This window comes from Haemorhous mexicanus, chromosome 5 (genome assembly GCF_027477595.1).
Source record: "Haemorhous mexicanus isolate bHaeMex1 chromosome 5, bHaeMex1.pri, whole genome shotgun sequence".
NCBI lineage: Eukaryota > Metazoa > Chordata > Aves > Passeriformes > Fringillidae > Haemorhous > Haemorhous mexicanus.
In genome coordinates, this window is record NC_082345.1 from 11,297,601 (window position 1) to 11,310,303 (window position 12,703).

General features: G+C 43.6%; 1 protein-coding gene across 1 annotated transcript in view; it reads right to left on the bottom strand.

Moving 5' to 3' along the window:
- Window positions 1-12,703, bottom strand: part of TMTC1 (transmembrane O-mannosyltransferase targeting cadherins 1) — a 140,273-nt gene that overhangs the window by 26,070 nt on the left and 101,500 nt on the right. Inside the window, exon 12 of the mRNA XM_059845880.1 lies at window positions 13-156. Within this exon, the coding sequence (XP_059701863.1) occupies window positions 13-156 (144 nt within the window). The remainder of the gene's footprint in view (window positions 1-12; window positions 157-12,703) is intronic.

Here is a 12,703-nt window from a genome sequence, read left to right on the forward strand (position 1 = left end):
CACTCAACTTACTTGAGCAGGTTGCCAAGGTTGAAGAGAGCTCGGTTGTGCTGGGGGTTGAGCTGAAGGGCCCGTCTGTAGTAGTCCTTGGCCTCCACCACGTCTTTGGTCAATGTCCCCAGGTTGTTGAGAGCACTTGCGTGACGAGGGTACAGCCTGGCAAAATATGGAACAGCAATGAAAGTTACAGATGCTCATTCATCTACAAATAAAGCTGATGTGGCTGACTCTGCCACCGATGCTGTCTGGCACTCAATAGAGGGAAGAATGTCAGCCAAAAAACCCTGTTTTCCCTTAATTTGCTGCAGGTCAGATGGGATCCTGAGGACCCTTTTCAACTCCCAATCAGATTTCCTATGGTTCCTACATATCTCCAGGGCAAAATGGAACATTTGGAAACAAATGCTTGAAATTGAACAAATTGAAAACCTATTGTACCCTTCAAGCAAAAGGCATAGTGAATAAAGCAGCCTGGATGTTTTTATTCAAAATGCTTTTGCAACAGGCAAGAACTGCCTTGTCAAAAAATGTTTCTATTGGAAATATGTTTTGATATACACAAAATCCAACACAACACTGTTTAAAATTATTTGTTGGGTTTTTGAATTTTTTTTTCACAGTAAAACTGATAAAAAGTGCAAAAGGAAACCTGAAATCAGCTGTTGAACAACGCTTTCAGGACCAAGCAAAATGATAAAAGAATCTGGAACCAGACTGCTTAAGAGTATGATTTCTCTAAGCTTCTTGTAGCATTTGGTTCAGTACAGTTCTCCTTTTATCTGACCTGTTGATCTTCACATCTGCCTGTTTCAGTTACATCACTGAGCCCAAAGAATCTCTGTTAAAATCCTCCATTAATTAGGCAGCAGGTCATGGTCCATTCAGCAGTTTAAATTCTCAAAGTTCTGCTCCAACATTAATATTTTAGTTTGTAGGTCTTTTACCAGAAAACTCCAGAGGTGGAAGTGATCCAGGGCTTGATGAAAGCCTCCAGGACCCTTTGTGTGATAGGTAGGTGAAAACTGAGGGTCATTATGATAAGGAAATAAACTTTTGACAGATGTCCACAGAGATCCCTGGAGACCAGCTGTGTGAGAAGGTCTGAGGCTCTGAGACCAAGGCATCTGACAGTTCTTTGCCTTGGGTCCCTGATCATGGGAAAGTGATGTGGAAAATTACATTAAAAGTAGTTGGCCATGAAAGCACAGGGTGAGAAGCATGAGAAGGGGCATTTAAAGGTAGAAGGGATTAAGATTCTACAGTATAGCCTGACTAAAGTTTGCAATTGTTTTTAATCCAAAACTTTCCACTGTGGGTTTTTGGATTTTTTTTGCCTGAAGTTTTTCACTATGTCAGTTCAGCCCTAGGATTTTCTGTGCTTAAGTACCATGAATAATTTAGCATTTTATACACTGCTGCAACATTTGTATCAGTCACATTTTCACTCCACAGCTCATAAATTATTTTGGCAAGGTCTTATTTGGGGGTGAAGCTGGAAGCATTCAGGGGAACTCGGGGAGAAATGGGCATGAACCACTAACAAAACCAGGATGTTTCCTACCATTAAATAAGAGAAAAGCCTGAAGTCCTTTTTTCACCTAGCAAACAAGGACTGCAAAGCCACACATTTGAGGAGAAATTGTTCAGGGATGCAGCCATGTGTTTTTCAAAAACTGGCCTGTTACAATAACAGGCAATAAATGTAATGACCATCACTCATAGCAAATAATGACTGTGGAGCGCCAACATCCCTCTCACACAGGGGAGCATCCTGCCTCTCAGAGGTCACCACTTGGGCTACAAGCCCTCAGGTGCACTGCCCAGTGTCCACACTCACCCCCACCACCTGCATTCACTGCTCCAGTGACTTGGGAAGAGACCCCTAGCTGAACTTGTCACAGAGAAGCAAAGAGGAGTGAATTTGTGGTGAGTTGCAGTTAACATAGAAACAGGATCACTTTCCTTCAGTGTGCCTGATGCATTTTGGGGTCACAGAGGCTTCCTGTGCTTGGAGAAGCACCAGCAAAAGAAAAGATGATGATGAGAGTGTAGTGTGGAGTCTTGATCTTGGCCCTCAAAAACATTTGTCATCTAGTCTAAGTCTCCCCAGGTATAGCAGGCTGGGAGAAATGCTTTCCAGAGCAACAGCAGGGGAGGAATGGAAAGGGCCAAGCTGGCTTGCTCTTCAACGCTTGGGATGCAGCTCTGTGATACCTTGACCAGAATCTTGAACATCTTAGGGCAAATGACCATGGGCTCAGTCTTGTTTCCCATTTCCTCCAAGGGATTTTGACATTGTTTTGGACCAAGAAAAAGGTCTGGGAGTTACATTTTTCAGCCTTTTTTACCAGATGGCTATGATAAAAGTGTGCACTACTTCTGTCAGTACTCACACATAAAACAGCTCCAATATTTGACATGAAGTCACTTGAGTTACGAGTGGGCAAAAGGATTTCAAACAATTCTTGGTAAAGTCAGAAACAGATTAACATTTTACAGCCCTAAACCTGATGGTTTTTCTCTCAAATGTCCAGAAATTAATTCTGCTCTTGGCCTTTAGTGCTCCTGTGGCATTTTAGGCCCAGGAGATTTGCTTGCACCAATCTGGAGTGGAATGAAAACTCAAGATTAAAAAAGGGAACAGATTTCACCTTTAAATTGCACAGTTCTGACCAGCAGCTCCATAAATACACTTTTGAGCTCAGTGCTAAAACCTCTCAACAGCAAATCACAGGATGCAAACCCGTCTCCCATGTATCCTGGGCTCTATTTCTTGTGTTTTACATTTATTCATTACATCTCATTGCCCTTTCCAAGAAATGTAAGTGAAAACTCAGAACCTCAGTAAGCACAAATTACCTGCTTAGCATCTGGCCTGAAGAACTTACGACATCTGCAATTTTACATGTCTGAACAAAAGTTAAGAGAAATTCTGACCACTGCAAGATAAGATGGTGGTGTTGGGCTTTGCTGCTAGGGTTTAGCTCTCTTATTTCTCTCCAGATATTTTATTTGGAATATTGCTTTGTTATGGTGGCAGATCAAGCTGCCATTTAACTGAGTTCAGCAGAACAATCAAGCCTAAGAGAGCATTACCTCTGGTAAGGTAACCAGCGCCCATGACCATCCACATGCTCTTACAGAATCATTGAATCATTGCATGTTTTGGGAAGTGAAGGACCTTAAAGACCATCTGTTCCAATGCCCATCCAATATGGGCAGGGACTCCAACCAGACCAGGTTATTCAAAGCCCCATCCAACGAGGCCTTGGACATTTTCAGGAATGGGGCATCCACAGCTTCTATGAACAATGTACTCCAGAGCCTCAACGTTCTTGCAGTAAAGAATTTCTTCCTAAAATCCCATCTAAACCTGCTCTCTTTCTGTTTATGCTGCTTTCACACCACTCTCAAATAGTTCCCAGGAGTGGTCCAGGCCTGAGCCCAGATCAGGGCTTGGTCCCAAAAGCCAACTTGGACTTGGCCACTGTCTCTCAGAGGATACAAACATTTACTGAACACTTCCAGGTCAATTTATGCCAGTTCACCTCAGGGCTAGAGAATGTGGACCAGATCATTTTTTTATTTATTAATATGGATGTTGAATAAAGGACTGACAGCCCTATTTAAACTGCCCTTTGTTCAGGCAGACCCATTGCTGTTAATAACAGTTCCCTGGGAATGAAAACACAGCAGAGCAGTCTTGTGGCAGGATTGACACAGGAGCATAAAACTTGACCACAAGTTACCAAATGAAGCAACATTCACTCAAGAACTTTCAAAGTGGCTCTGCAAGACTTGCAGATACACCAAGCTTGTTTGCTTTTGCTGCAGGTGATTTGTTGTTGCAATGGAGGGAGACACTTGTACTTCTCCTGTTGTGAAGTTATCAGGAGATTGCTGCTGTTTATCAAGACTTCTGGAATTGATCTCCACGAATCCTGATATTCAGCTTTACCTTGTTTTGGTTGCAAGTTCTCTAATGCAAACATTGTCTCTTCCCTATTTTTCACTCATATGAAGAATGTATTTACTTAGAAGGGTTAGCAACACATACCAAGGCAGGAAGGTTTCCAATTAACCTGGAGTCTCTTCGTGCCACAATAATGACAATACTCAGAATCCAGACTGTATTTTATAAACCATCACTCTGAAGACACTGGGATGCAAGAGATCAATTGTTGGAACATATCTAGCTTGTTTTGCAACTTCTCTCAAGAAACAAAGCTTTCTATCTGGACATATATAGGGCTGTGTTTTCCCTGCCACTACCACTGATAATAGTAACAGTCTGCAAGCAATATCCTTCTTGCTATGCATCTGATTAGGTAGAAATTCCTCTAGGCTTCACCTAATCAAATGCAAGTGCTGCATTATTTATGAAAGAAAGCTGAATTTCATTAAACTTATTCTACAAGTAGCAGTTCATGTAAGAAATCAGTTTATCCTTTCCTTTAGAAATCAGAATAATTTTCTTTAAAAATCTACATTCAAGGATAATTATAATAGAAGTCTTGAAACAGCAAAATTATGGGAAAGCAACTCATAAAAGTATATTTTAAAGCAGATGGAGATTTCATTTCTAAAGAGAAGACAAGTGGGTTGTTTCCTTGCTGTAGAATGAATAATTCAAATGGTTCCTCCAATGCTGTATCTGCAATTGTCAGAATAAATTTCAGCAGCCTTCCCTTTAACTATTACAGGTATAGACTGCACAAGAACTCCTGTTAGTAATTATCCCCACTTCTTTTAGATTAGCAAAATTCCCTCTAATACCACTGAAAAAAAGCCCTGCTGACTTGCACAGTCAAGAGATTTCCAGTTTCCCAAGACAAAACCAGGTATAAAACATATGCAGTTAACAAAATGCTGATGACCATTTATTCTGCTTTTTCATTTAATGCCACTATTCCCTGAAACATGAGGGTTTTTGAAAAAAATTGGAAGGGCTTTGTTTGGCTCCATATCTGAATTACAAGACAATTACAGAAAGAAGAGAAAGGGATGAAATTTGTTGTCATGACTGCAACCTATGATCCACCAGGAATTTTAATTCTTTTAATTCAGATCGAGAGAGACCACTTAAACAACTGGCAAGCTCTGCTCACAGTCCTGCCTGGTCTGGTGCCAGGGGTATTCAGGGGGAGGAAGGCATTAGTGTGACAACTACCCACTTGCTCTTAAGAGCATTATGTGTTTTTTGTACAGCCACTGCTGTGTGGATAGCAAGCAGCAGGGGATGGGGCCAGACTAGCATGCAATTAGCCTGGAAAACTACCATGGACAGCACAGAAAAAGCTGCAATGTCATCTTTCAGGGGTCTGGGCAGCCCCCTACAACCACTGCATGATAAAAAAGGGTATTGAAAGCAGCCCAGAGATGCTTCTCAGAGCTGGGACAGCCCTGACATGTCACATGAGGGTGACTCTTCCTAATGCCCCAGCCCTTCATCACTCTCCAAGGGTAGACAATAAGCCTGTTGAAAGCACATTCCCAGTGACTTACAACATGAGTTCTTATAACCATTATAAAACTTGTAAGCAACTCTGGTCATCATTAACTCAACAGCCATGCCATGGCAGCAGCAGGAGAAAGACAAAAAAACTGCCTGCACCATCTTGCATAATATTCAAAGGGAGTCCAAGCATATTAATTTCTTCTATAAATTAAAATAATATGTGAAAAATAATAAAAAAAAAAAACATTCAGTTGGAGAGATCTAGTGTGCCTGGTTTTTGTTAACACATCTTTTGATTAAATAATGCATTTAAACTTAGCACTCACAGAGACCACACCACCATGGAGGCAGCTGTGGTAAGTCAGACCCCTGTGCTGCCCTGACAAAACAGGCTGTGTTACCTCTCTGTGGCAGGAGGAGAGGAGAGCCTGAAGAGCTCTGGGCCACAGCTCTCACCACTCCTCCTCCATAACAAGAGGACATTTCCCTGACAGCCACTCTTGGCTCTCCTGGTGCCCCTCCAGCCCTACCACAAAGCTCAGCATCCATGGGGCTCCCTGCAGCCACATGAAGCACAGGGACTCAGGCCTTAATTACCCAGGCTCAATTAGTTGCTGGCAGCATGGCAATTTGCTTTTAAGGCACATTTTGCCCATTCCAATATATACTGTAATTATTGGCATTGTTTTGCCAACTAAAGTAAGAATGTTATATGAATAACGTTTCTATCTGTGCCAAGTTTTAATACTGCCCATTTTATATTTACTCCGGCATACTATTACAAGCCAATTTTCCAATTTTAATATTACATCACACTCATTTTCATGTATTTATGTAAGTTCTCAATAAAGTTCTATGTCAGGCTGAATTAAAACATGATCTGATGTAATTCTGAGACCAGTCATCCTTCTGGGAACAATTCAGCACTGGCAACAACTCAGGTCATGGCCTCACGATGGTACACCTTGTTTCAAGAGCTGCTCTACATGATGTGGAGATGTGGATGGCAGATCCTGTGTCTTCCTCAAAAAGGTTTTCAATTTGCAACATTTTAATTTCTTTCAAGGAAGGAGAGGTGATCCTGCAATATCAAACAGCAGCCGTTTTTTTTTTGAAGAGTTCTAGTAGTTGCATCAATGTTTCCTCAAAGGCAACACCCTTCAGCTTGGCAGAAGATTTGTGGCAGGCTGGTATTTTTTGTATTTAAAAAAGCACCGGGAAATCCTGTTGAAAATCAGGCAAGTGAGAGATCTAATGCTTTCAGGTTCCTTTGAAAGCCTCAGGCATAATCTTCTTCAGTGAAAGCGTGACAGAGCAGCGAGACTGGCGGCTGTACACAGCACAGCCCGGAGCTGGGAATTACATCACACCCATTTCCACACACTCAGCTGCCAGGGGGTCCTCACACAGTGCCAGGCATAAAACAGGGAGTGACCCCATCCCAGCCTGGTGCTGGGGGCTCACAGGGCATCCCTGAGCAGCACTGTGGGTCCTGCTGCGTGGGCCAGCTCAGCTCCTGAGCGAGGGAGGTCCTGCCCAAGAAGTCAGTGCAGGGTCATCCCCAACCAGCAGCGCCTCCAGCAAGACCTTGATCTAACCCGGGATCTCCAGCGGCTGACTGGTATAAATAGCAAGTGCTGAATCACAGCCAGGGATCAGTGGAAGGAAGGAAGGTCCTGGCTCCATGGCTTTGATGCCTTGTGAAGGCTGACCTTGAACAGAAACTAGGCAGAGCTAAAGAATAAAGCAGGTATTTATTAGAAGGCTCAATGGATACACCTTGGGCAGCACAAGAGCCCAGCCAGGGCTACACCCAAGATGAACCCCAAATGGTCACCAAAAATGGATGACCGGTCACGGGGTCTCACACTTTTATCAGCTCTGGTCCATTTGCATATTGGAGTTAATTGTCCAATTATAGCTTAGGCTTAAGAAGTCCCATCTTTCTTGTTTTCCTCTCTTCAGTCCACGTTGTTTCTGCTCTTGGGCCTGAAATCTGGATCATTTGTCCTTGGTCCCCCGCTAGAGAAGGAATTGCTTTGTCTCCCTACTCTGTGAAGAGAGCTCACCATCCCCCAACATGAAGCTCAGAACTACACACTAAAGCAGCACAACATCTGAAAAATATAAAAGCTAAAACATCAGCTTCTCCCCCTGCCCATCAGCCAGGAAGGTGCCCTGCCACCAGCAAACCCTCTCAGGGTGAGCCTCCCAGGCTAAATTGCAGAGCACCCTGATTTTGAGAGAAACCTCTCCAGGACAGAAATGGGGAAATAAAAGAGAGAAGCTGAATAGATTTAATCTGTACATTGACAAAAGGCTAGTGAATTCTTGACATCCATTAAAGAAAAAATACCCCCAAACCTACAGCAATATCCAAAAGCATGCCATTCAAATAACCAACCAGTAGCACACGAAACAATATTATAACTTATAACTTTTCATTAGATTTTCAAACTTGGGCAGGGGTAAAGCCTGAGAATTAGAGTTGAGGAGAAAAAACAGGATTTTAAGTCAAACAACATCAGTGCTAAATATAAATAAATAAAATCCCTCCTGCTAAACTTCCATGTTTCCTGAACTGATGAGGCAAAACAACAGGGATGAGGTTATCCAACAGGGCTGTCTGCTTATCCTCTCACATAAAGAATTTATGCAGGATCCACGTAAGTCCTGAAAATCCCAGAAATCTCAGCACTCCCAAAGCCCAGCAAAGGACTAATAATTCACAACATGCCTGACTTATAGACAGTGTGAACAATGCAAGCACCTCCACAGAGCCCACAGAATCTTCAGGGACCCCACAGCAAACAAGAGACCATCAGGTGAGCCCTTCAATCAAACCTGGCATGAGGGGATACAATAACAACACACTCTCACCAAAGCAGATGGGGATGGAATCACCCAGGTGCCACGGGAAGCTGCACAGCCCCACACTGAACAGTTTTCATCAAAACAAGGACAGCAGGCTAAGAAAAAAGCAGTGGCTGTGGGAATGAGTAATCAACCCTTGGATTTGAGGTTATCATTAGCCAAAAGTGAAAGGTAGACTTGAACACGTGCAAAATACAGTCACAAGTTTCTCTCTGCACATCCCACAGGAGAATCAAAATAGATGCCTTGTCCCAATAAGAAAACATTTTTAATTAGGGGAGCAGTTTTCATTACCCAGATTATTTTTTATCAGTCCCCAATACATAAGAAGGCAGAGCTTTGATGCAGTTCTGAGGAAGGCTATGGAGTTGTCATCCTCAGAGATGATGGGGGCTTTTTCCTAAGATGATGTGTTTGAAAAGCCAGCAAGTCCTTGAAGGGCAGCACGAAAGGACCTGCATCCACAAGACCCCAGGTGTAGGAAGGGACTCCACCACCTGTAACCATCAGTGTTCAGGGCTGACACATCCATCTGTCCATCCCAGCAGGCACACCCAGCTCCTATGGCTCTAAATGCACACACACAGTGTCTGCATCAGAGCTCATGGTTGCACTTATACCAGTTCTGTTTCCAAGTAAATAAAAGCCTGTGCTTTGATCATTATTTTGTCAATAAAAAGCAGAAAAACTGAGCAGAGCTGGAGCAGCCCTCAAAACAGGCAGGGATTCGCACGTTATAGAGAACAGGTTCAAAAGTAAATTACACTCACTGAAGTAATTTGGCCATTGTCCCATGCAATGTGTTGTAAAGGTCATTAAGTCTCTGATTCAAATTACAAGGCAGCCCTTTCGGCCATCAATCACCATTAAAACACTCAACAATTCTGCCCAGCTTCAGGACAGTCACCACATCCCTACACAGTACTTCTCAAGCCCACTGTCAAAGCTCAAATCAGAACACCACAAAGATATTCCCAACTGCTTGGACATGAATCACCTCCAGCCCATAATACCCACTAACACAGAGTATTACATGAAATCTCTATGAAGATGTTCCAGGTTTGCTCCAAGGGCCCAACCTAAGTAACATCAGAGTGTCAGAAGGGCACTCATGGTTTTGGGAGCAAAAGCAGCCACAGCAAAGCAGCAAATGCACATTTTTTACTCACTGTAAAAACAGGCTAACAAATGGTGCTGGTATTTTAATTCTTCCCAGAAATAAATCACAGATGGTATCCAAGGCCACCTGCAGTCCACACTGAGAGGCATTTTAAAGGCAAATACATTGACACACACACATAAAGGGCTGTAAGAACACAATTTTTTTTACTGCATGGAGAGTGCAATTTAACAGAATTTAAACAACCCCAGATACCGTTGATTTAAGACATATAAAAACCCAGCAGGAGGGTATGTGGGAAAGGTTAGGAAGAAACCTGAGTCTCCCTTACAGCATTAGGGCTTTATTTCTAAAGTGTAGTGAGGTGAAAGAACAGCCTTGCTCTTTTTCTTTTCTACCCATTCCAGCAATGCTATGAACCAATTTTGTTCCCTCAAATGAGGGATACAGATAAGCTGCTTACACTGTTTTCCCTTCTCCATCTAGCCTGTGTTTGAGTACTAACCATGATTTCCAGATCTTTACTGATGCCACAAACCAGCATTCCCCATTTCCAGGCTGTATGCAATGCCCTAAGACGTATTACTTGCAAGCTCCGCGAGAGCCAGACCACACAAGCTACAGGACCAAGTGTTTCCATAATGGTTTCCCTGCCTCCTGGCCCACTCTCTCCTCTCTCTCATGCCTGAACAGCAGAACAGCTCCCTGAACTACAAAGAAAACCAGTCTAAGAGTTCCTACTTCCCTCCACCAGAAGATGCCACAAGGGGGAATGAAAGTTTCTGCATGGCAGGCGGGTGCCCTTCCCGCTCTGTTTGGTCAGCAGCCTTTGGCAGGGGAAGTCCAAGGGGAGCTTGTGGCTAGGAACCTGTTGATGGATGTGCACACACAGAGGTAACACTGCAGCACTCTCAGGTACACACACCAGTGCATTTATGTAAATAAATCCACAGTATCACATTGCACAAGGTGAACACCTCCCGGTGGACTCTGTACTGTCAGGTATGTTTTAACATCCAGAAGGCAAACATGAATTTTTAGATGATGACCTTTTTCCAGACACAGAGATGGAGCACAGAACTACTATTAGCATGTTTATTCACCCAACTCCAGCAAGGAACTCAGCAACTTCTTTCAGCCCCACCCGCTGATGCTCACATTGATCTGCCTTCCATGGGAAGCACTGCCCTGGAAACAAACACAGAGGGAAAATGCTTTGGGAATTAAAATGTTGAATGAGTGCAATTAAAGGAGGTAAGGTGAATCATTTTTCTCCCCTCCATTGTTAAAAGGAGATTGATTTAATTGATGATGAACGTTCACCAATCGGGTTTTAAGGCTCTGCTGTTTTTCTCTCTCTGCATGTCAGCCCATGTGCATTGCTGAAGGGCAATATGACAGTCTCAACAGTAACATCAAGCACATAAGGCTGGGGAAAAGCAGGACAAAAGCTTGGTAACTCCAAACACAGCAAAAACGTCTTCATTAGCACATCAGTGGCTGTGGGACAACATCAGAGTTGTTCTTCATATTTGAGTGAGGTACAACCTCATATTCTCACTCACAAATGGGAGGCAAGTGGTGAGATAAATTTCAGATAAGATCAGCCCTGTTTGATGTCCAGGAGCAGAGGTTCTCCAGAATTCCTAACAACAGCCACAAATCTGCAGCAGAAGCAGCAGCAAGAACGTTAAGGCCAGCTTTCAGAATAGCCGTCTCACATCTCAGATGGGCTATTTCTGGCCTTTACTTTCTGAAGGAAAAAACCCCAAGGATCTCCTGGAGTCACTACCATATGTCAGGCAAACCAGTGAAGCAGTCTAATCCAGCAGTGTGTTTTTCTTGTTTTACTGTAGGTAAGCTGAAAGGTTTATAACCCACTGTACAATTGCTGAACACCAGCTGTTTGTCGGGGCTGTTTTACGGGTAACTCACCTCTGAAGGGCTCCATTTCCATTCCCCTTTTAGGAGTTACTTATAGGAAGAGCTTTTCCTTCATATAAAGAATTTTTGTTCTTTTCATTCTCCCCATTCTCCAATTCATCGTTCTCCGTTTTTGCATTTCATTTCAGTGTTCATTTCCCCCACTCTTGGAGAACATAATTAGATTGCACTAATTACCCAAGTCCGGCTAGGTCAGGGTGTTGTGTCACTGGCCTCTGGGCTGGGCTAGGGAATGAGTTTTCTGATGGGCCACCTGCAGTTGTGGTTGCTGGAACTGATTTCCAAGTCTGCCTTGGAAACCTGCCCTGCAGTTCCACTGTCAGAGAAAACACATTATTCTCCTCCACCACTTTTCTGCCCTGAAGCTAACAGAGGTACACCAACATTTGCCAGCAGCCAATCCCACCTGTCTCTGAAAGCAGGAAAGGGAGCAGTTAAAGCACTGGGGATCAACTTTTCCAGGATTTAGTACCAATTGCTAGTATTTCACGAGGTAACCTGTGTGCACTTCAGCATCCTTTCCCACAGTTACAGCTTCCCAGGAGGAAGGTGTTGCTTTGCTGAGCAGATACTTGGCACCCAGAACTGCTGGCAGAGCAGGGGCTCATGGAAGTGTCTCTTCTCCTTGGTGGAGCTGCTGGAATGGCAAAGTGCTCACAGTTCAAGCAGCAGCGCGCAGACTGACAGGATCACTTTTTGTTTACTAAACAATTAAACTCATTCACCAGAGATCAAGCAGAGCTGCACTGTCATTTGGCACCAAGCTGGAATAGTGGATGAGCCATTACCCACTGAGGCAATGCAGCTCTCCCTTTCCTATCTCCCAGGAGCTCCCAGGCAGCAAGCCATGTTCTTATCGACTCCATTTCCTTATTAATTCCCTATTGATCTGCTCACTGAGCACTAGGCAGAAATAATATTTTTATCTTCTGTACTCTTGGCTGTGCTGCCATTGGATTGAGAAGCCTCCTGAGTAGCTTGGGTTTTCTGTAACCTGGGGAGGATGGATCCACCCACACTCACTGGAAGAGCAGGCACTCAGCGAGGGATACCTGTGGGAAATCATGAAAGCTTGTTGTGAGAATACCTCAGCTGCTGGTCTGCCTACTCCCTGACATGGAAATTTACTGAGTGGTAATTCATCTTTCCAGGTCAAGCCAGTGGCCAAAAATACCCTGAATCATCAAATTCTGCTCAGGATATTACAGCTACTACTTCCTTCTCTCTAACGATGGAGACTGGTCTACATCAGTCTGTGAGGATGGGGAAACAGCTCAGACACAGAAGCTGTCTTCTGTGATACCTGG